General features: G+C 48.3%; 2 protein-coding genes across 7 annotated transcripts; one reads left to right on the top strand and one right to left on the bottom strand.

Moving 5' to 3' along the window:
- Positions 1-30: 30 nt before the first annotated feature.
- Positions 31-8,327, top strand: SPAG8 (sperm associated antigen 8). Of its 3 annotated transcripts, XM_037851325.1 has the most exons (7): positions 31-786; positions 890-1,700; positions 1,819-1,993; positions 2,193-2,238; positions 2,323-2,437; positions 2,557-2,619; positions 2,757-8,327. In XM_037851325.1, the coding sequence occupies exons 1-7, from the start codon at positions 749-751 to the stop codon at positions 2,880-2,882; spliced, it is 1,374 nt and encodes a 457-aa protein (XP_037707253.1). In that variant the 5' UTR covers positions 31-748; the 3' UTR covers positions 2,883-8,327. The 3 variants fall into 3 exon arrangements, with proteins under 3 accessions (XP_037707253.1, XP_037707254.1, XP_037707252.1); XM_037851326.1 differs by lacking the exon at positions 2,557-2,619; XM_037851324.1 differs by having other exon boundaries at positions 2,557-8,327.
- NPR2 (natriuretic peptide receptor 2) lies at positions 1,865-25,528 on the bottom strand. Of its 4 annotated transcripts, XM_037851319.1 has the most exons (24): positions 25,435-25,528; positions 21,424-21,558; positions 18,657-19,409; positions 17,647-17,852; positions 12,300-12,413; positions 11,856-11,991; positions 11,513-11,607; positions 11,155-11,287; positions 10,837-10,921; positions 10,221-10,341; positions 9,984-10,058; positions 9,694-9,771; positions 9,367-9,471; positions 9,163-9,234; positions 7,269-7,428; positions 6,930-7,085; positions 6,683-6,851; positions 6,372-6,518; positions 5,803-5,926; positions 5,549-5,617; positions 4,170-4,344; positions 3,999-4,097; positions 3,623-3,714; positions 1,866-3,490 (listed from the first exon to the last, which is right to left on the bottom strand). In XM_037851319.1, exons 2-24 carry the CDS (start codon positions 21,434-21,436, stop codon positions 3,425-3,427), a joined length of 3,243 nt encoding a protein of 1,080 aa, XP_037707247.1. In that variant the 5' UTR covers positions 21,437-21,558; positions 25,435-25,528; the 3' UTR covers positions 1,866-3,424. The 4 variants fall into 4 exon arrangements, with proteins under 4 accessions (XP_037707248.1, XP_037707247.1, XP_037707249.1 ...); XM_037851321.1 differs by lacking the exon at positions 25,435-25,528 and having other exon boundaries at positions 1,870-3,490; positions 18,657-18,932; positions 21,424-23,218; XM_037851320.1 differs by lacking the exons at positions 9,984-10,058; positions 25,435-25,528 and having other exon boundaries at positions 1,865-3,490; positions 21,424-23,220.

The raw sequence follows: 25,528 nt of genomic DNA, 5'->3' as shown, positions 1-25,528 counted from the left end.
AAGGAGGCCCAGCTTGTGTTCAGAGAAGCAGCTGACTGCAGATCCATGAGTTCTGATGACTAATGGTACACCCTGGTTCAAGCTTCTAGAAAAATAGCAGTAGGAATGAGGCCGAATTGAGTAGGGAGAGACTGGATTCCAGGGATAAGGCTTGCCCAATCCTGGCCCTTATTCAGAGGCCAAGCCAGGTTCTAAGGGGAGCTGAGGAGTAAGGGGGAGGAGGTGTCAATGTAAGGGGCCTATGCCTTTTATTGGAGAAACAATTACAGCCAAAACAGCTGCTACCCTTCGACTACAACACATCTCACTGTTTTGCATTTACACTATCATCTGTATTTTCATCCTTAAAAATTTTGAAAACACTCCCCAAACTTTTAAGAATGAATGAAGGGAAAGCTACTTTTGCCCCTCCACAAACACACCAAGTAGGCTTTGCCTCTGATTGCACAGCTCTATGCAAGTCTCCAACATATCCCCATAAGGAACTAACTACCCTTAGAAAGCCACAAAGGATCATCCTTGGGTTTGGAAAGCGACGCCTTAGGCCAGCGGAACCTTAAAAACCGGGCTGAGGCGGAATGGAATCAGAAGGGAAACGCGGACTTCCCAGACCGCGCCAGGTTTAAGACTTCCGCCCCGCAGAGGGCTTGCTTCCACTCCCACGCTCCACGTCCGCCAGGTTCCAGTCTGCGCAGTCTCCGGGAATTATTTGCCGTCTCTATGACAACCTGGTAGCTGGTGTCTGAAGATGGAGACTAACCCATCTACCGACGAAACGGAGACGCGGTGAGAGCCGCAGCTCTGGCTGCAGGCGTAAGGGGTCAAAGAAGGTTTGCTGACTTCCTCGGCTGTGCTTTTTGACAACCTTAACGGCTTCCCTTTCTTTCAGGTCTTTAGACGTACAGCCCAGCTCCGGAGACCTGGGGTCCACTTCGGAACAGTTTCCTTCTTCAGATGGCGGTGCTAGGTCTGCCCTGACAGCCGCAGCAACTGCAGCGGCTGCAACAGCGGCATCAGCTGCTGCAGCCGCCTCCACCGCCAAAGCAGCTGCATTCTCTACAAAGACACCAGGGCCCTACTCTCAGTCCAGCCGTCTCACCCAGGCCTCCTCTGACCTCAGTCGTCCAGGGGAACCCTCCTCTGAATCCAGCTTTACCCAAAGGATAGGCTATGAGAGTCATGGCTTTGAGCCCGTCTATGTTTCCTGTATTGCTGAGGACCCTTGTACCACAACCGACCTTACCTCTAGCTCTGTCCCTGTTCCTGGCTCTACCTCTGGTCCTGTTCCTGGCTCTAGCTCCAGTCCTATTCCTGGCTCTAGCCCTAGTCCAGTTCCTGGCCATGGCTCTGGTCCGGTTTCTGGCCATAGCTCTGGTCCAGTTCCTGGCCATGGCTCTGGCCCTGACACTGGCCCTAGTCCTGTCGCTGACTCTGGGCCTTGTCCAGGCTCTGGCCCTGAGCTCAGCTCCTACGCTGTTCCAAGGTTCAGAAGCCTCGGGGCAGATCTGGCCCCTGATTATGCCACCTGGAATGACCACAGCAACTGGGATCCTCTGAAACCACCATCCTGGAAATTTTTGCAAGTTCCAGAACCTGGTGCACGAGGCCTATGGAAGCCCCCAGAGGTTGAAGGGAAATGTAAAGTGCTCTGTGAAGCATTGCCACGGGGCCAGTGCCTACTCTACAACTGGGAGGAGGAGGTAATAAGGTTTTGGCCTGTTCCCTTTTCTTGATGCTGCCCCAAATTTCCTGGGGAAAGTTCATGGTGAGGGTGTGTACCAGAAGGGACATCTTGGTCACTCAACTTGGGGTCCACAGAGAGCCACCAACCACCTGGATCAAGTTCCAAGCATGCAGGATGCCTCTGAGAGTTACTTCTTCCGACATGGACACCAGGGACTGCTGACCCTGCAGCCACAGTCACCCATGCCCACCAGCACCACCCAGAAGGATTCATACCAGTCCCCAGGAAGCCTCTGCCAGCCACTTCGAGGTGTGAAGCATGAGCAAGAGGGACAGAATGAGTCCATTAATCAGAGAAAAAAAGAGAGGAAGGAACTTTTGGTGGGACTGCGGATTGTTCAGTGGGTTTAAGGGCCGAAAAACAAGATTTTCCTTTATCTCAAATTTGTTTCTTCTAAGCCTACTTCTTAACCAGTCTCCCACTCTGTTCACTCCCTACCCTTCTACAGGGAAGCGCGAAGCCAGGCTGGAGATGCTCCTGCACCACCAGATCTGGTGAGAGGCTGGGAAAAGGGGAAAGGGGAGGGAAGAGACAAAAACTGGGAGAGAATGGCCTTGACTTCTCATAGGGCTATATAGTAAAGAGGTACAGAGAGAACAGGAACCCACAAAGAAGCTTTTTGAGGTCAAATCGGTGACACACCATGACTACCGAATGGAGCTGGTGCAAGCAGGGCCTCCTGCCCCCACAAAGGTGAGAACCCATTTCACCCTACATGCATAGCTGTGATCAGATGGGGTGTGGGAAACAGAGGCCCAGAGGTTGAGAGAGGCCCTGCAGGTGAAGGGTTATGCAGTATCTCTTCCTCACAGCCTCATGACTACTGTCAGGAACAGCCTGAAACCTTCTGGATACAGAGGGCACCACAGCTACCGGTACATGAGGGTGACTGGGTGTTGGGGGTGGGAGAAAAGAAAGAGGGGGAAGAGGCTGTTCTGTCTGGCTTGGTGGAAGTGGGGGCTGTGGGGCAGGGCAGGATCTGTCCTCATTCCTCATTTTGGCATTCCTTCAGGGTGTCAGTAATATCAAGACACTGGATACACCATTCCGGAGGAACTGCACCTTCACAACACCAGTGCCCTTATCCCTGGGGCAGCCTTTGCCCTATGAACCTGAGGATTACCCCCATTCATTATAAGAAATAGCTTCCCTTGCCTGTCAGGGAGGAGGGCAGGGCGGTAGAGAGTGTGGTAAGGGGGTGATGGTATGGAATATGGAATCTGTTTCTGTCTGTACTGGTGAGATGGGGAAGAAGTTAATTCTACCTGTACTTGGTGAGTAGACTTGACATAAAAGACCATCCCTCATCCCGATACTGCTAATTCAGTGATTCTGTGAGACTCACCGTGTCCATACCCTGTATCCTCCTTTCATTGTAGTTGTCTCTACCCCAGACTGTGGTGCCATGACTTTTTTTGTTGTTTTATATTTGGCCAAAATATTCTGATTTAGATACAGATATTTACAGAAGATGGGGAGGAAGGGGGCCAGGCCAGAGACGGGCAGGTATATGTACAATACTGAGCTGCAAAGGGCAACAGCCTCCTGACTAAGGTAGGTTTTTTGTGCACATTGGTTCCCATCTCATATAACAATGTCCATTTCTGGTATGTGGAGAGACAGTGGCCACTGCCCACCCAGATACCGGCAATAGGAGACTGTTTTGGGAAGAAGTGGGGTTTACAGGAGTCCAGCAGGTCCTTTCCGCTCTCCTAGGAGCCAGTAAGTTCGCATCTTTCCTTTTCCCTGAAAGTGGGAGAGCAGAGATAATTTAAATTCTTCTGTGATAGTCCCTTTATTTTACTCTCTTCCCCCATAATCCCCATAATCACTTTTATCCTCCCTTTCCATTACCCTCTCCCCATGGCCTGCCATCACCTTCATCTCCACATCTCCCCGAAGCTCTAGCTGGAAGCACCCTAGCTCATCCAGGGCATCCTTGGTGGTAGAGGAAACATGGATCTTCAAGGCTGGCAAGGGATGGGGGGATGGTGGGAAGAAAAGTCAAAGAAAAGGCAACAGAAGCAGGGGTGGCATTGGAGGGAGCTTTACCCAACCAACCACCTCTCAGGAGGCTCTCAGTGTCCCCAAAGCACTTTCACAGGAACTAAAATACCCACTTCCCACTCCCTACTTCACCCAAGGGCAGGGGCAGTTAGGAACTGTATTCTCCCAAGCTGAGAAATCAGAAGGGACTCTGAAAACAAAGGGGCAAAATTGAAGTTGAGGCTGGAGTTGAGGGCTAATGTCTCACCTTGACCACTGGATTCCATTCGAGAAGCAGTATTCACCGTGTCTCCAAAAAGACAATAGCGGGGCATCTTCAGGCCAACAACCCCAGCACAGACTGGCCCTATTAGAAGCAAACAGGTTGGGAGAGCCTGGGAAAGGTGGAGACTAGGGCTGGGGGTAGAGGCAACCTTACCAGTATGGACCCCTATGCGTAGCCTCAGCTGGTCATGGGGTCGGTGGCGGATACGGAAGGAAGAAACTGCATCCAGTAATGCTAGGGCCATCCGAGCAATTTCTGGGGCATGGCGTTGACCATTTCGACCTGGCAGGCCAGATACAACCATGTAGGCATCTCCAATCGTCTCCACCTGATTGGAAAGGGGATTAAGAGGTCATCACTATCTGTATCAGTGGGAATGGGGAAGAATAGAAGGAGACAAGCTGGACACCACTACGAATCATCCTGATAGCATGGGAGGCCAGAAAATGAGTGCCATGATCCTGAGATTGAAATCCCTCTCCACCCCAGCACCTTGTGAATAGTTTGTAAATGTTTGCTAAATGAGTGGATTCCTGGTCTGCAACAGGACAAGGACAAATACGCTCTGCTGTCAGGATGCAAGAAAACGGCTAAACCAAAGAGGACAGAGTGCTGTGAGAAGGTAAAGCAGGCCTTGTGAAATGGGCCTCAGACAGCTCAAACTGTGAAAGGGGAAGAAAGCAGGCACTTGATTTTGTTCATTGTACTGTAGCTATGTAAGAGAATGTCCTTGTTTTTAGGACGTACACACTCAAGTATTTAGAGATAAAGGGCCACTATATCTGGAACTTATTCTCGAATAGTTCAGAAAATGGATGGAAAGGAGGAAGAGAGGAAGATAGGTTGATTTTAAAAACAAAGTAAACTGAGGAAAATATAAACAACTGGTGAATCTGGGTAAAGAGTTCATGGAGTTCTTTGTTACAGTAGTAACAGAGATGGTAGAGTAAGTCCAAAGGGAAGGGAGAGGAAAGGATATTATCTGCCATTACAAAGCTATTATTCCCATCTCACAGATAAAACAACAGAGGCTCAAGGAGATTCCATTACTTGCCCAAGGCCACACAGTTAATTACAAAACCCGTATTCAGATCTAGACCATTTTTACTGCAAAGCACAATGAAGTCCACCCTCTGCCAACTCGATGACTTCACCAAAAACTTTATAGCAGTTTTTTCATAACCTGCCCCTCACCCCAATGAATCTTTCTGTACCCACATCTTGTATGATTCTTCCACATCTGGAGAGGGCTGGAGAAAGAGGAAAAATGGGAAGGTTGTCTTTATACCCCTGGAGCAAAGAAGAAGCAGTTAGGGGCTAAACCTTGGGTAGTTATGGTTCTGATCAGGGAAGCCTAAGGATTCACAAAAAATTAGACTGGAGTGTACAGTTATAGCACCAGCACCAGTTTTATCTACAAAGAGCACTAGGATGCCAGAGAGAAAACTCATCCTGAAGTGGGAAAGGTGTGTGTGGTAAAGGGAGATAGGGTTTTAAAGAGGTCTCAATAAAAGGGTAGCCTCAGTTCTCACCTTGTAGACGTCAAAGTTGTCAATTATGGCATCAAAGCAGGTATACAGGTCATTAAGAAGTGTCACCACCTGACAGGGATGGGAAAGTAGAGGGCCTGAGACTTGTGCCCAACTTTCTAAGAAGTCTCAACCCACAAGCCCTAACAAGATACGGGAACTCCAGAACAAACTCCCTATTATCAAGGAACCCCTATGTGCCAATGAAGCTCCCCAGGTCCCTATCCCACTCCCTACCTCTCACCCATGGCTCTCACCTGCATGGGGGTGCTCTCCGCCGACAAGGCTGTGAAGCCAACAATGTCACTGAAGTAGATGGTGACACTGTCAAAGGCCTCAGCCTGTACAGTCTCTCCCCGTTTTAGCTGCTCTGCCACTGAACTAGGAAGCAAAGGAGAAATTTGAACCTAACTCAGAAAGGAGTATATGGCTGTAGCAAGAATGAGTGCTAATGTGAAAGCTGAGCTTGGTGGAGAAGAAAGGTGTCTGGGAAGACATGGTCTAGGGCGAAATAAGTGATGGAAGTTGGGAGGGGATCCCAGGAGGATGGGGGCCATGTGCCTCTATTTAGGACTTTTACATATACTTGCTGGAGCAAGGACATGGTAGAGCAGTTTTTTCCTAAGGAAAAGGGATAGAAAGACAGAAGGCAGCACAGCTCATTTGGAGACAGAATGAGTCTATAGCCAGAAGGGCTCACCGTGGGAAGATAGAATAACAAAGCAGGGTTCTAAGGGTTGGAAAGTGACTTCTCAGGAGGTCAATAAGGCAGAACCTAGCAGAGCAAATCCCAAAGGAAAACTCAGGAAGAGGTCAAAGGTCTCACTGGGGTAGAATTTGGTAGAGCAGAGCCTCAGCCTTGCGTTTCTCCTCCAGATAGGCCTGTGTGCGTTCCTCCACCAACTTCTCCAGGTTATTGGCATACTGCTCCATGCGCAGCAGGAGGTTGTCCAATATGCTGGTGCCACCCTCTCTGGGGGGGGGGGGAGGCCAAGATATGGTACCTGCTCCACAATTACCAGGACTCCCAGGACTTCCTCCCCAACCCACCGTCTGAACCCACCAGTCCCACCTCATCCTCCCATACTGATGAGGCTTCTGTGCCTGGGGAACCCCTGTCCCTTCGTGCCCTCTCACTTGTTAAAGCGACGAATGAAGCCCTTAATTTGTCCGAAGTCTGGCCGTTCAGCTGGGTCCTGGGCCCAACACCGCTCCATCAGCAAAACTAGCTCTTCGTTCAGTTGGGTTCTGTCAATGCTTGGCCGGAAATAGGGCCGCTGACCATTTCGGACCTTCTGGACAATCTCTGAGGGTGATAAATTGTTTGGATGAAGGACAGGGCCCCTCAGGTAGAAGAGGCTGTGGGTAGTGGATTGACTGTCACCTTTGGGGCTGAGGTCCAGGCCCTCCAAGTAGAAAGGACCACTGCGAAGTGCTATCTCTTGTAAGATGATCCCAAAGCTATAGACATCAGCCTTCTGCATGCCTGTGGTTGGTAAGGGGTTCCCACCGAGCACTTCGGGGGCAGTCCACAACTTCTCTGAAAAGAAGGAACAGGCTGGCCAAGTCCCCAAAATAGGACTCCCCCATGCCCAACCAGGCTCATCCCCATAATGTTTCCCATGATACTAACACCCCATATCCCTCTCCCACCTTCCCGAGGTGGAGATGATCAGGGTCAGAGAAGCAGTATAAAAAGTGGGTGGTGGGGGAAGGGCCTCACTGGCATAGAGGGCGTGGCTGTCATCAGGCTCAGCAGTTGATCGGAAGCTGGCCAGGCCATAGTCTGTGATTTTGAGCACAAAGCGACTATCCACCACACAGTTGGAGGACTTGAGACTCCCATGGGATGCAATAATGCTGTTGTGGAGAAAGGCCATGCCCTGCAGGATACAGATCAAGTCACGGGTTTGGATCCTATCTCGATGGGGATACCCCCTCTCCATGGCAGGGGAGTGGGCTAGCTGTCTAAACATCTTGGGACCATAAAAACAATATGCTGATTTTGGAAGGCATCCTTTGCATGATTTCTACTCAAGGAAGCAGGCAGACAGAAGAGTCATCCCTCCTTGGTACCATAAACTGTATACAGGCACCAGGAGAAATACTTAGGAGGAGGGACGAGGGGAACTATCGGTTATTACCCCTGAAAGGACAGTCTGTCTTCTGGATAGAGAAGGGAAGAGAACTAACTGTGAGGGTGAACTCCGAGAATGATATACTACCCATGGTGGCCTCAAATGCATGACCACTAGTTAGAAAAACATGGCGTGAGACCTGGGTATCAATAAAAGTTAGATGCACCAAGAAAGAAGGACCAGTTGTAAACACTAATGCATTACCATGTGTAGGCAGGCAGGTCAGGGTGGAGGAGGAATATGACTGACTAGAGGGGATGCTGAGCCAGAGAGAAAGTGGACAAACTAGTAAATTAGAAAAATCTGAAAAACGAACAAAAGAAGGAGACAGCTGCCAAGCCAATGCAGAAACCTGAAACTCTTGGCCCTATAGGCCAGAGAGGAGAAAATCTATGCCTGTGAAGGACTAAAAGTCAGGTCCCAAGAGGGCAGAGTGGTGCTTCTCAAAAATGAAATCCTGGGAGCCCACCCGAGTCAGTTCAGGTGGGACAGAAAAAGGATACAGCATTCTATACGTTAACCTAAAACGTCTCTGTAAATGTTTAGCTCTGAACCTAAGCAATTCATAACTCTAGTGTCTGAATTCTTTTTTATACAGTAAAACTTTGATATCGACAAAGCCTTTGGGAATCTCCAAATGTATGAACCCATAAATGATTAGGTTTCAAGCTTTGTTCTAAATCACTTTTTCATTAAATAATTTCTCTGTCAAGTGTCATGTTTTTCTTATAACATGCCTTTTACCTAACATTTTGTCTCTCGTTTGATGGCAAACTTTCACCCTCAAAAAAGTATTTTTTTAAATAACTTCATGAGAATTAAGCAGAGAAATCAAAGCCAGCTTCAGGTGGTTACATGAGGTGATTCCACTAGGCTTGCTCACTAGGCTACAATACTTGCTTCTAAACATTTGTCCAACTCATGCAAGGTTCAAATTATGCCTTAGCAAATTCATGAAACTGTGAGTCACTTGAAAATAACTGAAACCTAATATGTTCTATCAGAAGTTACCAAGGGTTTAGTGTAATTTTCCTCCTAGTTTTACTAGTAAATGTTCTTTTTTCAGTTTTTCTGAACAAAGGAGCGGATATGCCAAATATTGTTCAGAGAGCAAAATGATGAGAAAAAAAATAGGATATAAATATGTTTGGAGACCCCACTCATCTTTTCCCTATTGAGGAGTTTTAATATATGTTCTTGGAGGTGAAAAAGATTATGGAGAGAGTTCTGAGATATCTAGGGCTATAAGACAAAAATGCTTTACAGGTATAGAACTCCCCAAGTCAGATAAAAATCATTACACCCAATTATAAACCCCAGATCTTTTGTTTACCCATTATTACTCAGTCATAGGAATCAGGGGAAATGGAGAGAATGGGATTGTCAGAGGAGTAGATGGAGAGAAACCTTAAGCAAAGATGGAAAAATGCAGGCATTTTAAAGTGGATAAGTTCTTAAGAAGGAGTAGGGAAGACTCACCTTAACAAGGTCATTAATAAGTGAGTAACGAAACATCCAGTCCAAGTTGATGCTGTCATTTTCCAAAATATCCTGGTAAGTGACACAGAATAGAGAATGTGACTGTCCTGGTCCCACTAGCTATCACCTGGCATAGAGTCAATGTAACTTTGGGCCTATCCCCTACCCCACCCCACCCCACAGTCTCCTCCACCAGTCCCTCACTTGTAAGCTCCCACGAGGACAATACTCAGTGATGATGCAAATGTTGGGGGGATCTATGCAGGCACCAATGAAGTGAGTAAGATGGTTGAACTGAACATCTCTCATCTAGCAGAAAAACACAATGGAAAGAAAAAGAGATAGAAAGGAGCTAAAAATTAGATACAAAAACCTGCCACTACATGAGAAGACCTTTCTCTTCGTTGCACCTACAATTTAAAATCTTTTATAAATAAGCTTTTTAGCTAATTTTCATATTCCAAATTCTTCCCCTTTCTTCTTCCCTGTGCCTATTTACCCTTTGTCCTCAGCCCATGCTCTGGTACCTACATGTTTGAGTTCAAAGAGAACCTGTCGGGTCAGCTCAATGCGCTTCTTATTCACGTGTTTGATGGCGACAACATTTCCCTGGCGGTGGGAGTGAAGGAGGAAAAGTAAAATTAATATCACAAGGAGTTTCTGGATGCTAGGGAATACTGAAGAACTGTGGGCACATCCAGGAGCTCAGCTGGGCACAGAGAGGAGTGGGGATGAGGGACAGAGGTTCATGGGCAGAGGTAGCAGATGGGGATGAGGCAGGATGAAATGGTGGGGACCAGAATAAGCAGATGACTGTTCACCTTGAAGTGACCGGTGTTGGCAAAGATCTGGTATTTCCCATGGGCTGTCATGAGCGAGCCGTAACTGGATCCCCGCTGGGGCCAAGGGCAACATGGAGGTGGAAGGATGAAAGGAACATTAGATGATGGTGGCAATGCAGGGACTATCATTACAGGCCAATGTGCTGGGGAAGGTCCAGGATAAGAAAGGACAGGAACTCAGAGGGAGACAGAGGGACAGCTGAGACAAGGGCTCACCAGTGACAACGTGAGGCGACTGCCTGCCCCTTTATGATAACGCTCCGAATTGCCAAATTGCAGTTCTTCCCAGCGAATGCGCCACAACATGCTAGCCAGCTCCTTCTCCAGCATGAGTTTTCTGTAAGGACTGCACATCTCAGTTGACTGGCAAGCCCAATCCTGCCACCCCACAGGCCAGCACTGGAGTTACAGGAGCTTCCCTGCAACTCCTGAAGCAGCAGTGGTTACAACCAAGAGAGAGGACTGAACAATAAAGATGCATTTTCTGCATACCTGACACATGCCCTATGCTCATTTCCAAACACAGAGGTTGATGGTAAAAGTTCCTTCTTAAAATGGTAACAACCATGGAAAATTCACCTTTGAACTTAACCCCACTCAAAATCACCAGTTAGTGTAATCAGACTGGAACTGAAAACTGAACAAAAAACACCTTGGCTAAGACAACTAGGAGAAAGGCAGAAGGATGATGTTGTTAGAGCTAAGAGACAACCACTAAATTAAGAGGCCTGCTACCGCTACCCCAGGTTACAGGGACCACCGGCCCTCAGCCAGAAGCCTGTATAGCAATGGGGAGGGGAGGGAGTCAGTCAGTGGAAAGCTCAGAACTCACCGGAAAATGAGGAAGCTGGAAACACCAAACATGATGAAGGTGATTCCCGTGCCCAGAGCCACAATCGCCAGAGTGGAAAGTGGAGCTGAAGGGGAGAGACAGGCCCTGAGAAAGACTGTGTGTGGAGTTTTAAGAATGGGGAGGGTGGTGATGCTTAGAGTACAGGGAATAAACAGATTTCTTAGGGGAAAATAGTAAGGAGGGAGGGATGTAAAAGTAGCAGAGGTAAAAATACAGTAAGAGTGGGGATGTTAGGGTGGAGGCAAGAAATGGAAAGTAAAGGAAGGAAGATTGCTCCCAGTCCCTGCACACACCCACTTTTATCACAGGACGGGTCGTCCAGGTCAAAGGCACAGGGGGGATTGTCCAAGGGGGGAGCCCCCTTCACCCAGGGAATAGGCCGTCCTGTCCACCAGATCTGCTTCTCAGCTCCTGAGTAGTGGGCTGCAGGCTGTGAGGAGGGAGAGAACTAGGCCCACAGGCCACCTCACACCAACCTCCTCCCCAGACTTAGCTATTTTGCTGCTTTTCTCCCCAACCTACCACCCACCCAGGATGCAGCTCCAGCAGAGAAAATAAGTCCCTGCCTCTAGTGACTTTGTTTCTCTCCCCATCGAACCTTGGAAGCTGGCTTTTGCAAGGCCCACACTCTCTCTCCTGCCTCCTCCCCCATCACCTGAAAGTCCCCAGAATCCAGGTCTCCCATGGCCCACAGGACAAAATCAGTCTCTCGGTCATTGTTCTTGTCCATAACAACCAGTCCAGTTACACCTAAGATAGAAAAGAGTACCCCTTTCTTTGAGATCTACCTTACGCCTCTCTTCTCTCCCCTCAATTCCTCCAATTACCTCAGAGTCTGACCCCTACCCACCTCCCTTCTTGATATGTGTCTACCTCTGCCACAGTCTCTGACCCCAACTAACTCGCCCTCCTGATCCTGGTATCTGTATCTTCCTCTCCCCATTCCCCTCCTGAGCCTGATATCAGCCCTCCAGCCTCCACCTGACCCTCTTCATTACCGTGGTATCTTCGTCCCTGCATCTTCTCCACAATTCGGAGTCCATCTTCCCGGGTACCTCCTTCCTGTAATGTCTCATTCAGGACTTCAGCATATAGCAGGATCCCATCATAGAAGCAACCAGCAATGAGGTTCATCTGGGGATGGCAACTTGAGCAGTGCTCTCCAAATATCCTGAGAAGCCCTTTCCCCAGACCCCTTTCCCATCCCTGGGGTATCCTTCTACTTCTTCTCTATTCTGGTTTGCTTCCTTCCCTCCTCTCACTCCTAAGGTGCCATCCCTACCTGACTGGTCCCTAGGGAAGAAGGAAACATTCTGGATGGAAAGGGACAGCCCCCAAAGTGGGGCTTGCTCCAGGGCCAAGGCTTGATGCTTAGTTAGGGTGAGGACCCCTTCCTTCCTCAAAACCTGGCCTGACTCTCAGGGAGAGAGAGATCTACTTACCAGGGAGGGGGCCAACTCCACACCAAAATCTTCCCGGGCTCTCATCAGCAGACGATGCTGGAATTCCTGATACTCAGGATTTGGGGGTTCTCGGTATGTGATCACCAATACCGTCTGTACCAATGGCACATGGGGGAGAGTTAGCAGGATTCCAGATGGACATTAGAGGATGAAATGAGGCAGGATGGGGAAACTTGAGGTAAAAGAATACATGAGTGAGTTTGAAGGCTGAAAAGATACTTTGCTGAACTCTGTGTGTGTGTGTATGTGTGTGTAATACATCTGGGGAGAGGGTATGGCATTCCTCCATGAGCGATCAATATGGTTGGTTCTGGGAAGGTGGAGTCTGGAAAATAGGTGAAGTCAACCCCATCCCCCAAACCCAGCCCATCATCTTCCTGAAGCCCCTACCACTACTTAGGCCTTCCTGGCAGGCTACTGCGGCTCTCACAGCTCTCACAGCTTCCCTGTTGCATCCTCACTAGGTACGTGTTCACTACCATGGACAATACTGATTAACAATCCCTCTATAAGGTGTTAACTGCTGTTGATGCTGTCAGTAAAATGTTTATTTTTTCATTTGGGCCACTTGAGCACAGTGCCTCAATCCAGTGAATTAAAGAGATTTCAGGCCCTGTGACAACTGAGGGAAATACTAGGAGACACTGATTCCATCTGAAAAAGCTGTGAGTTCATTTGTTCAACGTGTGTGGAACACCTACCATAAGCAGCACTGTGCGGCAATCTCGAGTGGTTCTACACGTTACGATATAACAGGCATGCGTCACAGAGACAGTCATACACCCACACACATTTCATAATAAACAAATCACACGTGAGATCTCAGCATGCACACATTTCACCAGCACACAGGGCAGTGTCCCTCACCAAAGTGCCCTGCCTGGTCCCCAGGACCCTCACACCTCTTCCCTGCCTTAGCTGATGGACTACCAGCCCCTGCCCCTGCCCCTGCCCCTGCTTCAGCCCACACTGTCTCTGAGACCACCCTCTGCTTTGGGCAGGAAATTGGCATCACAACTTCAAGGAAAGGCTTCAGTTAATTACATTTTGTGAATTGTGACTTTGTGAAATGATAGATTAAAATCTATCTACCAGTTTTGCTAACTTCCATCATAGAAAGTACATGTAGACCATAGAAATACTAAACATGCCATACATCATCTACTATGTATCAGTTCATTCCCGGCAGGAAATAATGAAGTTAATTTCTAATATGCATCCATTATACTAGACTGGGGTTTGGTTCAAGATGTAATTAATCTTACAAAGCACCGGGTGCTTGATTACCTACTCCTAACTCTTCCACTTTCAGGCAAAATAAAAATATGGGGGGAGACTAAGGATAGGTCAGAAGGGATTCATCCAATAATACCTGTTCCAAAAAGAAAAGAAAAATAGAAGAGTAGGACATATATATAAAGTCAGACAATATATAAAGTCAGTAAGAAAACTGGAAAAAAATCAGATGTAACACGATAAATATTTCAATAAAGGCTGAAGATAATGCTTTCTTAACATTAATTCTCTAGGTGTGTTTGCTAGACTAGCAATATCAAACTTTTTGATCTCAGGTCCCCTTTATACTCTTAAAGATTATTGAGGACCCCAAAGAGCTTTTGTTTACATAGATTATACCTATAGGTATTTACCATATTAGAAATTAAAACTGGCAGATTTTGAAAACACAGCACTACACAAGTCCACCTTCCCCAGCTGCCAGAGCAATGACATCATCATACGTCATGTAGCCTCTGGAAAACTCCATCGTACAATCACAGAGGAACAAGTGACAAAAGCAAATAACATCTCAGTATTATTTTTAAAATAGCTTTGACCTCGTGGTCCCCCTAAAGGGATTTCAGGGACCCCTCCAGGATCCTGAGACCATACTTTGAAAACTGCTATACTACACTCTGTTTTGCTGTGGTTACTAGCAACTAAAATAACAAAAAGAAAAAAAGAAAAAGAAAAAGAAAAAACCTCCGAAGAGTTTCTGTGCTTACTCAGGGGCTAAAGAAAAGAAGGTGAAGGTAAGTAGTTGTGTCCCCTTTCAAGGGTGGATCCTAGGTGAAAATTAAAAAAAAAAAAAAGAAAAAAAAGTAAAAGCTGCCAATAATTATGGGTTTCCCCATGGGTGGCCAGCCGGGAAGCCAGGCATGCTCCTAGGACATGTGCACCAGCAGGAACCACCGAGGGCCCACCCCCATTGAGACCTGCAGCTCCGCAGTGCGAGGAGGGCTGTCAACAGTGGCCAAAACTGACAAAAAACGATCTCTGCGAAGAGATTCTGCCTTAAACAGCTCTTGTTCAGTGCTCAGCTTCAATTCTGGCTGCCGGTGTTTCCAGACTGTAACCGGTCCCATGCTAGTCACCTCCGTTGTGACCTCTGCCTGGGTTTCTGACCCTCTAGTCCTCGATCGCCCAGCTTGGGCTCTGAATCCTTAGAGCCTGGTCATTTGTTGATATAGTTCCACTGCATCTGCTTATTCTTCTCTATCCTGGTTGATCATCTTGGTTTACAGTGCCTGCCAGCTCTATTACTGTCTAGACGAATTCTTAGTCTTGTCCCTCCTCTCCCCAACACACCTCTTAATTATTCAACAAATATGTATGAAATACCTACTATGTGCTGGGCACATGGACTACAAAGATGAACATGATCACCGCCCTCAAGCAGCTTATGGGTTAATCGGGGAGAAAAGTCATAACAACATACTTAATTTGAGAGCCCTCTCCACCAAAGCTAGTATCCAGCACGAGCTGGAATCTTTTCCTTGAGCAAAAAAGCTCTAAACATTTGGTCAAGGCCCCCCCACCCCTACTGCCACCTTCTCCAGGATGGCCTGGAGGTACCCAGACCCCAGAGGTACAGGTATCTCTGGGGGAAGGGCTCTGCCAGAGAGGACCACCTAACTTCCCTCACCCCTGCTCTGAGTCAGCGTTGGAAAAGAATGACAGTACTTTTGCCAGAAGACACCTTGTCACCCCCTTTCCCTCACCTCACCCCAGACCCTTGGATTTCCCTTCAGCAGATTCTTGCCTTCCTAGTTCCCATTTTCTTGATCTCTTGTGTGGTAGCAAAATCTCCCTTTGTTTTTCGATCTGAATAATGCCTAAAGTGAGTGGGAGAACTGAGGGTTAGTTGATATAAATGATTGTTAGCTAACTAACTCCCTACTTCCCCTACCCCAAGTACTGGGGAGCCTTGACTGGCAGGAATTCTCACACAAAAAAAGAGAGTTGTTCCTTCCTCCAAAAGAATACAACCTAGAAGGCTGTGGAGTTCTCCCACCTGAGAGTCACAGAGACCTTCCTTAACTGCACCAGCTAAAGGACAATACCCTCGTTATTTTCTTCTCATACCTTTCTATTCTCTCTTTTTAAGTAGCACTTGCCATAATTTGTCCCAAAATTTGTATTTATTTGCTTATTTGCATATTATCTGTCTGTTCCACTAAATGTATGTTCCAAAAAGGCAGGACCACATTTGTTGTTCTCTACTACATACCAGGACCTAGCTCAGTAACTGGGACATAAAAGGTGAATGAGTCAATCTCCAAATCAATCAATGAATGGATCAAATATTGACTGGTTAATATGGTAAGTTCCATGATAGACAGAGTTAAGCACAAGAGTAGGAAACTCAGTCCAACCTGGGGATTCAGGGATTGTTTCCTAGAAGGGAAAATAACTGGTCTGAGTCCTCTGGATTATGCAAGCACAATCCAGGCAGACAAAGGTGAGAAAGTTGTTTTACGCAACAATTATAGCATAAACAAAACCTGCCCTGCCACTGCCTGTGTTCAAGTGTGACAGTCACAGACTCATACTCAGGCACGTAAACAGATACGTCATTCACACTCGGACACACACTAGTCAGTCACAACCAACTATATAATCACAGCCACATAAAACCTTACTCACTGGAGAAGAATGGACACCCAAGTCCAGCCCTTATTACATCTATTAGAATGAGAGCATCTCGGGGTTGAAAGGACTTTAAAGTCACCTCACAAGCCACCTCAAATCCTTTTTGGAAAAAGGAGGGGTATGGATAAATAAATAAGAAACACTTAGGTAAATAAGCTAGTGAAAAATTGGTGGGAGAATAAGGGAAAGCCTCATGGGTATGATTTTGAAAGGTAGAGACCTGGGGTGAGAGAATTCAGCACATTCAGACAGGAGACAAGAGCACAAAGGCATGTGGAAAGAGCTAGGGGCCGAGGGAAATGAGAGAGGTCTAGTGGGCTGAAGTACTCAGATGAGGGGCACTAGGAAGTAAGACTGAAAAAGTAGATTGGGACCAGGCTGTAGAAGGTCTTAAATTTTGTGGTAAGGTGTCAGCACTTTATTCTGTAGGAAATAAGAATTTGGATGTTTTGAGCAGACGGGTGACATGAGCAGAGTCATGTGAATTTTCCCTACAAATTCTTTCTGAAATCCATTTCTTTCCATTCCTACCATTATTACCCTAGTTCAAGCCCTTGTCACATCACTCCTTTCCAACCTACTACAGTTGGTCTCACTGCCTCTAGTCTCGTCCTCATGTAATCCAGCCTGAATTCTGTCACTATATTCACCTTTACAGAAAAACTTCAAGGATCCCAAATCCAAAGTCCAAGCACCTTAATTTTAGTATCAGAGCTCTCCTTAATCTGATTATATAGCCTTGCAACATTATTTTCTGCATCTGCTTCAAATGAACGCTTCTTCTTTGTCAGGTTAAGTATCTTTTTGGTCCCTCCGATATATCCATTCCTATCTTTTGCTCTTTGCTCAGGCTGCCTGAATTCCCTCTCCCACTCTATGAATATGACCTCTGTCTTTAAAGTCACAATAGAGTTTTGCTTCCCTTATAAAGCCTTCCCTAAACCCAGCCCATATTGACTCTTCCTCCTCCGAACCACTCAAGTCCTTAGTGACTGTTCCAGGGCCCATAATCATATCCTTTCTAGTACTTCCATCTAACTGTGCCGCAATTATGCCTCGTCTCTCCAGAACGGTGGAAGCCCTCCCAGGGACTGGGACCACATCTTTTCCTGAACTTTTCTCTCCCACAGAAGAACCTACTACCGGCATTTAGGAAATCCAGTTTCTGGGATTCTGGGAGATAGCCAGTCAGTCTTGGCAGATACACTGAATGAGTTGCGAAGATGGGGAAGTAAGGAAGAGTGATACCAGACTTGGAAAGCCTCTGTTCATTTCCCTCCTGAGCTCAGAATTCCTGTCCTTTTCCTAGGGTTTATGTAGGGGTCTTGTGAGAGACAGAAAATCACCAATGAAGCACCTCATCCCCTTCCTCTGTCAGGTATGGCTCAAATGATACCTGAAAGGCCTCTCGGAGGGCCTGGGCCTGCTCCCGGGTGCGATTGTCCTGCCAGGGCCGGCCTGTAGAGCGTGTGGGGCCTGCGCGGAGACTCTCCCCAAAGACATCCAGGTAAAAGAAGACATAATCCCCATTGGTCAGGTTCTCCCTCTGGGCCTGAAGCAGGATCTCATGCAGCATCTCCAGAGGGCCGCAGATATACACAACTGGGAACAGGCACATGACAGAGGAGAACCCTGAGAAGGTATCCAGGTCCCCCAAACAGCCCCCTCTCCGGATCATCTGCATTTCTATCTTCAGCTGGAAAAGGAGCAGCACCCCAGCCATCAGTCCAGCAGATGCTCCCCATCCCTCCCCCTTGCAGGTCTAGGTCCTCAGTACCCTGGGGCCATATGGACCATCTGGCAGAAGGTCAGAGCCTGACTCCAGATCCCAGAGGAAGGGAGCTGTCACCCTCCAGCCCCTCCTCCTCCGCAAGCCTTGCCTGCTGCTCACCACCCATCCCTCCCCACTGCCACCCCCACTTTCCCTGCTGTCCCTAGGCTCAAAGGCCCGACTGCTCAGAATTCTCTCTGTCTTTCCCAACCAAATCTGCTCAGCCCCCAAGCCCATTTGGGCATCATCACAATTTTTATGCTGCCAAGGATCTTGGTGCCCAGGCTAGGGAAGTCTCTGCTCACAGACAGGCACACACATCAAAGGGGCCATTAACCACAATCGCTATTCCAGGGCACTCACATCACTCCCCAAACTCAATCTCTCCCAAATCCCACATTGTCCCCTGATACAAGCTTCAGCCCTCATCTCTTATTCCTCGTTTACATCTGCCTACGAAGTCCATAAGCACCCCTCAGAATGCCTGAGCCCTCTCACAGGGGCTCTGTCCACATGTGCTGCTTGACCCCAACTACCATACTCAGCTCCTCGGTGCCCATCTCCATGCAGTTTCCCAGTGCCAAGCTCCAGGGCACCCCCTCCCCTGCCCCTCAGAGGGCCCGGGCCACACTCACTGCGCCCGTTGGCCCGGATGAAGTGGGTGGCCTGTTCAGGGCCCCCTGGCTCACGGGCATACACCTGGTGCTGCACACTGAGGTTGCTGCCCTGCAGGGCCTCAAAGACGCCCTCGATGGTGAAGTAGTGAGGCCGGTCATCTGTGCGAGCATCCAGATACAGCAAGGCAGCACGGGCCGTCCAATTGAAGTGCCCATGTAGTGTCACTACAAACTCACCCAGCTTGAGAGCAGAGGGGCCAGTGCGAACCAGGGTACGATAATGCTCATTCTTAGCCGCAAAACCAGAGGCCACAGCGCCCGCAGTCAGCAGGGGAAGATGCCAATGTGAGGCAAAGCGGGCCACCGAGGCAGCGGGGTACACGCAACCGGGGCCCAGAAGCAGGTCGGGGTCATGGTACAGCTTGAGGTCCACAGTGCGCAGAGGTGCCAGGTACTCAGAGCAGGCACCATCCATTTCAGAGCTGACAAACCGCAGGTCCACAGGCAGTGCCTGGCCCAGCGTCTCCACAGCTAGTGCCACAGCAGGACCCACACGGGGCCAGGCCCAGGCATAGCTCAGGTTGTGTTCCGGCAGCACCACCGCCAGCGTCAGGTTCCGCACCCCGGGAGGACGCACCCCACCTGCCAGGGCTGCCACCAGCAGCAGGAGTGACGGCAGTGCCATGGGGATGAAGCAGCAGCCCCACGCCCCCCAGAACCTGGGGCCACTGAGGCCTACCGGGGAGGCACGGTCACCCCCCAGCCTGGAACCTGGAAAGAGGGCCAGGAAGAGAAGTAAGGATAAGCTAAGTCAGTGGGGATGCAGAAAGTGCAGGGTACTGGGGAGAGTGGGAAGAGACGGGAGGGAGCCTTGGGCATGGGTAAGGAGTGGGTCTAGCAGCCTAGGGCAAAGACTGAGGACTAAGAGTGGGGTGGCAGGAGGAGGGAGGGACCAAGGGGGCCTGCGGCTGGGATGGGACCAGCGAGAGGTGAAGTGGCCTCATGAATCTAAAGCTGAGAAGGCAAAGGGGAGACTGGGAGAGGGTGGGGGTGGGGGCAGGCTGGCACAAAGGAACGGCCTGGGGGGCCTCACAGCTGAAGGGGACAGGAGGGGCAAGAGGGCAGGGAGCTGAGAAAAACAGGACCACCGGGGTAAGGTGGAAGGGTGCCCGCGCGGCGGAAGGACTGGGACCATGGGCCTGCGGGGAGCGAAGCGAGGCCTGGGCCGGAGGGAGGGGAGGGAAAGGCAGGGGTGAGTCTCCCCGTGAAGGCTTCTCCTGAAGCTCCTGCTTGGACTAACGGGCCCCGGGCGCCGGTCCCATCCGGAGCTGCGGCGGCCCCGCCCGTGTCCCAGCTCCTCTCCGCTCCGCTTCTCCAGGGCCCGGGCGGCCGGCGCTGCCCGCCGCTTCCTCCCGCCCCCCGCCGGGGCCCCCGCGCGCGCCGCCCGTCCGGGTCAGGTCGCCTCGGCCCGGACCGTCTCCGCTCGCTGCGCCGGCGGCGGCGGCCGAGTGTGACTCCCCGGGCAGGCCGCCCGCGCCCGCCCCCGCCCCCTCGGCCCCTCCTCCTCGCCCTCCCGGCCCCACCCGCCGGCGCCTGCTGTCTCCCCCCCGCCCCCCACCCCGGCGCCCGGGGACCTCCCAGCTCTCAATCCGCCCCCCGCCCAGGGAGAACACTGCGACTCGGCACAAGGGCGTCTCCGCACTCTGAGGGCCTGCCCCTGTGTCCCCCAAGCCCCCCAAGCCCCTGGTCCACCTCGCCGCTCTCTTCGCTCTCTTCTCATCTGGCACATTCCGACGACCCCAGGGCCTCTCTTTTCCCCCTCGCCTAACCCGCTCTCCTTAGGGTCCCCTCTCTTAACTCCCCTGAATCCCTCACACACTCCAGTCTCCAGAAAACAGTCAGGAATCCCCAAATATTGGGTATCTTCACTAGTCTTTCACCCAGTAAGCCATACCACCCTTCCAGTTGCTGGGAACCACCCACTCTATGGGTAAGACTTGCACCTCACTGGAAGAAAGACCCCTTGGCCTTTAGATTTTTCTCATGAGTCCTTATGAAGTCCTTGAGTCTCCTTCTTCCTTGAGTCTCAACCCTCCAACCTGCGTCTTCCTGTCTCCACACCCCCTCCTGTGCCCTCCCCAGGTCCTCAGAGGCCCACCACACAGCCCACCCGGTTTCACACACCATCTGCTCCAGGGCAGGAGCCCAGGATCAGCCTTTTCTTTCTTTTGTCTTCCTGCATAGCACAAGCTAGCACCTGACAAAAGCTTATAGACTGACCCAGCAGAATGTTCCCCCAGCAATGGAAGCCCACTGCACTCCCTATGGGTTCCGCCCCTCTCCCAAGTGTCCAACCTAGAAAGCCCACCTCAGCTACCCCATTTCTGGAGGAACAGCTTGTGAGGGATGCTATTTATGGCTATTGGGAGGGATTGTTATGGAACCTCCGGGAGTTTTTCTCAAACTGTCAAAGGAGACGCACGTAAACCCACTCTCCTCTCCCTGCAGAGAGCTATAGTTTCTCTCCCCCTTCAAGCCACTTCCCAAAATCACAGTGCCAAGAAGCTAAGAGAGCTTGAGTACGTCGGGAGGGGGGGCAGGGGGGAGGTCGGGAGAGAGGAGGGGTGTGGGTTCTCTGAGATGAAGGTGCCACCTAGTGGCTTCTGGGGGAAATTAAGGACAAAGCCATTTTATTCTTAGGTCGGATATTTAGTTATTGAACACTGGCTGCCTTGCACATGCTGTAGGGGTGAATACAAAGAAAACTGACTGATACAGCCCTTACCTTTGAGGAGCATACCATAAGAATCTCTAGAGCTCAGAAGACAAAGGCAAGTCCCCGAAGCTAGTAGAAATGGAACCCTTAGGACAGCTCCCTCTAAAATGGTGGGATGGTAACTCTAGTTCCAGGCTCCTGATGCTGTAAGACAGTGAAAAGGGATTTTGTCCTATCTGGCCAAGAAAAAGAAGGATGGAACAGCCAAATGGGTGACGGAACAACCTGAAAAAGACATGGCTCTAACATAGACAGAGGGTCAACCAAATAATACCTGACCTTTTAAGAGCAGAGCAGAGACTAGAACCAGGTTTCCTGATCTCTAAGGTGGGGCTCTTTACAGGTATTCTTCTGACTCATGGAACTTACAGTATAAAGCCCCGTGCTTAGAGTGTAATGGCCACCTAAGACCCAGACAAGGCTTTCCGGAACACCTGCAGTCCCCAGCGAGGACCAGTCAACACTGTTATCCAGAGTCCCAGACAAGTTCAAGTGTATGTTATGTCATTATTTTGAATATTAAGGACAACTCTTCATTATGTTCATGACTAAACTTTCAAGCATTTGCCCGTTCCCTCTTTCTTCCAACTGGCCACTGAAACTAGAAAATGAAAAAGGTCAGGGAGAGGAAAGTGAAATCACTTAATGTAGTTTCTTATTAGCATCCACTGAAAGGTTTTCAATTTTTTCATTTGGGGTGGGGAGGCTGAAAATATTAGATAAAAGAGATCTTTGATTATCTGTATATTCCAATTATCCAAGTGTTATCACTGCTCTTGTTGATACAGACAACATGATTTTGCCAGTATATGGTGGCCCCACTGAAACCCATACAAAGCCTTGGAAATCTATGTATTTTTCTCGCCTGAGCAGCACCCAGCCAGGGTCCAATCTTCGCTCTGTAGGGTCGGTTTGACCTCTTCCTACTCCGTAGACAGTCCCTATATAATCTTTCCTGGGAAGGAGTCAGCTTATTTCTGGTCCAGATCCAAGTTGCTGAACATCAAATTGGCTAGCTTCTAGAAGCTGCTGTAGTTTCCAAACTGCTCTGTTCCTTAGTGGAAAGAAATCCTAACCCCAGTCACATTCAGGCTAAAGGGACCTCAAGACCCTGGCTGAATTCTGAGACCACCATTTCTAATCTTCTCCGTGTTAGGCTCCTGTGACCCAAAACCAACCACCAGTTCAGCGCTAAAGACTTCACAACTAAATCTGGATCCTCAAGTTTGCTCTAAACTAGAGCATGCCTCCAAGGCTATAGGATTCCAGAGAAATAAAATGCTTTCCAGTTTCTCTCTGCTTGACTTGACTGCTTGACTGCTTGAGAAAGGCTTTGGCCACAGGAGTGTCTCATTTATTGTGCTCTACTTTATTCTGCTTCCCGTATATTGTGTTTTTTTGCAAATTAATGGTTTGTGGCAACCCTGTGTCAAGCAAGTCTATTGGTGCCATTTTCCCAACAGCATGAGCTCACTTCTTGTCTCTGTGTCACATTTTTGTGATTCTCACAATATTTCAAATTTTTCATTATTATTATATCTGTTATGGTAATTTGTGATCAGTGATCTTTGATATTACTACTGTAATTGTTTTGGGTCACTATGAACTGCACCCATATAAGACAGTGAACTTAATTGATAACTTTGTGTGTTCTGACTGCTCTGCTGACTGGCCATTCCCCAATCTCTCTCCCTCTTCTCAAGCCTCCCTGTTCCCTGAGACACAACAATGTTGAAATTAGTCCAATTAATAACCCTACAGTGGCCTCTAAGTATTCAAATGAAAGGAAGAGTCACACATCTCTCATTTTAAATCAAAAACTAGAAATGATTAAGTTTAGGAAGGCATGTTGAAAGTCGAAATAGGCCAAAAGCTAGGCCTCTTGTGCCAAACAGTTAGCCAAGTTGTGAATGCAAAGGAAGCGTTCTTGAAAGAAATTAAAAGCGCTACTTCAGTGAACACATGCATGATAAGAAAGTGAAACAGCCTTATTGCTGATATGGAGAAAGTTTTAGTGGTCTGGATAGAGGATCCAGTCAGCCACAACATTCCTTTAAGCCAAAGCCTAATCCAGAGCAAGGCCCTAACTCTCTTCAATTCTATAAGGCTGAGAGAGGTGAGGAAGCTTGTATTAGTTAGGGTTCTCTAGGGAGACAGAATCAATGAGAGATGTAACAAACTGTCAACTCCAAGGAAGATGTCCGATGAACTCCTCGGGAAACGAACTGACAACTTCGACGAACCCCTCAGGAAATGAACTGGGATTTTCAACGAATGTGCTCGATGAACTCCTCAGGAAACGAACTGGCAACTTCGACGAACTCCCCAGGAAATGCTTCACTGGGCAGCTGAAGAAGAAGTGAAGGTTCTCTAACCGTCTGGCTTATAAGCCTTCAACTGATCACCCGGACCAAATCCAGCCAATTGCATTCTCTCATTGTGGAAGGCACGCACGCCCCTTGATGAGTCATCAGTCAGCTGCAGTCAATTGACTGATGATCCAACAAACCAGCCCGTTGGTTTATTAACTGGCCTCAAATATCCTCACAGCAATCGTCAGGTCAGTGCCCGCTTGACCAGACAGCTGGGTCACCTAGCCAAGTTGACACATGAACCCAACCATCACAAAGCTGCAGAAGAAAAGTTTAAAGCTAGCAGAGATTGGTTCATGAGGTTTAAGGAAAGAAGCCATCTTCATAACATAAAAGTACAAAGTGAAGCAGCCAGTGTTGATGTTGAAGCTGCAGCAAGTTATCCAGAAGATCCAGCTAAGATAATTGATGAAGATGGCAACACTAAACAAGAAATTTTCAGTGTAATGGAACAGCCCTATATTGGAAGAAGAGGCCATTTAAGACTTTCATAGCTAGAGAGGTGAAGTCAATGCCTGGCTTTAAAGCTTCAATGGACAGGCTGACTCTCTTATTAAGTGCTAGTTCTGCTAGTGACTTCAAGTGGAAGCCAATGCTCATTTGCCATCCCAAAAATCCTAGGGCCCTTAAGAATTATGCTAAGTCTACTCTGCCTGTGCTCTATAAATGGACAACAAAGCCTGGATGACAGCACAACTGTTTACAACATGGTTTACTGAATATTTTAAGCCCATTGTTGAGACCTACTGCTCAGAAAAAAAGATTCCTTTCAAAATATTACTGCTCATTGACAATGCCCCTAGTCACCCAAGAGTTCTGATGGAGATGTAAGAGATGTATGTTGTTTTCATGCCTGCTAACACAACATCCATTCTACAGCGCATGGATCAAGGAATCATTTTAACTTCCAAGTCTTATTATTTAATAAATACATTTTATAAGGCTATAGCTGCCATAGATAGTGATTCCACTGATGAATCTGAGCAAAGTCAATGGAAAACCTGCTGGATGGGATTCACCATTCTAGATGCCATTAAGAACATTCCTAATTCATAGTAGGACATCAAAATATCAACATTAACTGGAGTTTGGATTGATTCCAACCCTCATGGATGACTTTGAGGGTTCAGACTTCAGTGGAGGAAGTCACTGCATGTGTGGTAGAAATACAAGAGAACTAGAAATAGAAGTGGAGCCTGAAGATGTGACTGAATTGCTGCAATCTCATGAGAAAATTTGAATGGATGAAGAGATGCTTCTTATAGATGAGCAAAGAAAGTGGTTTCTTGAAATGGAATCTACTCCTGGTGAAGATGCTGTGAACACTGTTGAAATGACAGCAAAAGATTTAGACTATTACATAAACTTACTTGATAAAAACAGCAGCAGGGTTTGAGAGAACTGACACCAATTTTTAAAGAAGTTCTACTATAGCAGCCACTAATATTGGGGCAAGACCCTCCACCAGCCAAAAGATTTCGCTCACTGAAGGCTCAGTTGATGATTAGCATTTTTTAGCAATAAATAAAGTATTTTAAATTAAGATATGTACTTTTTTTAGACATAATGCTATTGCACACTTAATAGTAGTGTTGGGTAGACAGAACTTTTACATGCACTGGGAAATAAAAAAATTCATGTGACTTACTTTATTGCGATATTCACTTGATTGCAGTGGTCTGGAACCAAACCTGCAATATCTCTGAAGTGTGCCTGTATATATGATTGTCTCCTGCACACAA

The sequence above is a fragment of the Choloepus didactylus genome, chromosome 10, assembly GCF_015220235.1.
Source record: "Choloepus didactylus isolate mChoDid1 chromosome 10, mChoDid1.pri, whole genome shotgun sequence".
In the NCBI taxonomy this organism is placed as follows: domain Eukaryota; kingdom Metazoa; phylum Chordata; class Mammalia; order Pilosa; family Megalonychidae; genus Choloepus; species Choloepus didactylus.
Note: the sequence above shows the minus strand (reverse complement) of the source record. Positions and strands in the feature narration are given on the sequence as shown.

Excerpts from the sequence above, each read along its gene's own strand:
- NPR2 (XM_037851319.1), bottom strand. Across the intron at positions 17,853-18,656 it reads CATCCGGGCCAACGGGCGCA|TTGTGTATATCTGCGGCCCT; the intron begins GTGAGTGTGGCC and ends GCCTGTTCCCAG. Across the intron at positions 10,342-10,836 it reads TCCAGCTTCCTCATTTTCCG|AAAACTCATGCTGGAGAAGG; the intron begins GTGAGTTCTGAG and ends CAGTCCTTACAG.
- SPAG8 (XM_037851324.1), top strand. The coding sequence starts at position 749 with ATGGAGACTAACCCATCTACCGACGAAACGGAGACGCG. Across the intron at positions 787-889 it reads ACCGACGAAACGGAGACGCG|GTCTTTAGACGTACAGCCCA; the intron begins GTGAGAGCCGCA and ends CCTTTCTTTCAG. Across the intron at positions 2,239-2,322 it reads CTCCTGCACCACCAGATCTG|TAAAGAGGTACAGAGAGAAC; the intron begins GTGAGAGGCTGG and ends AGGGCTATATAG.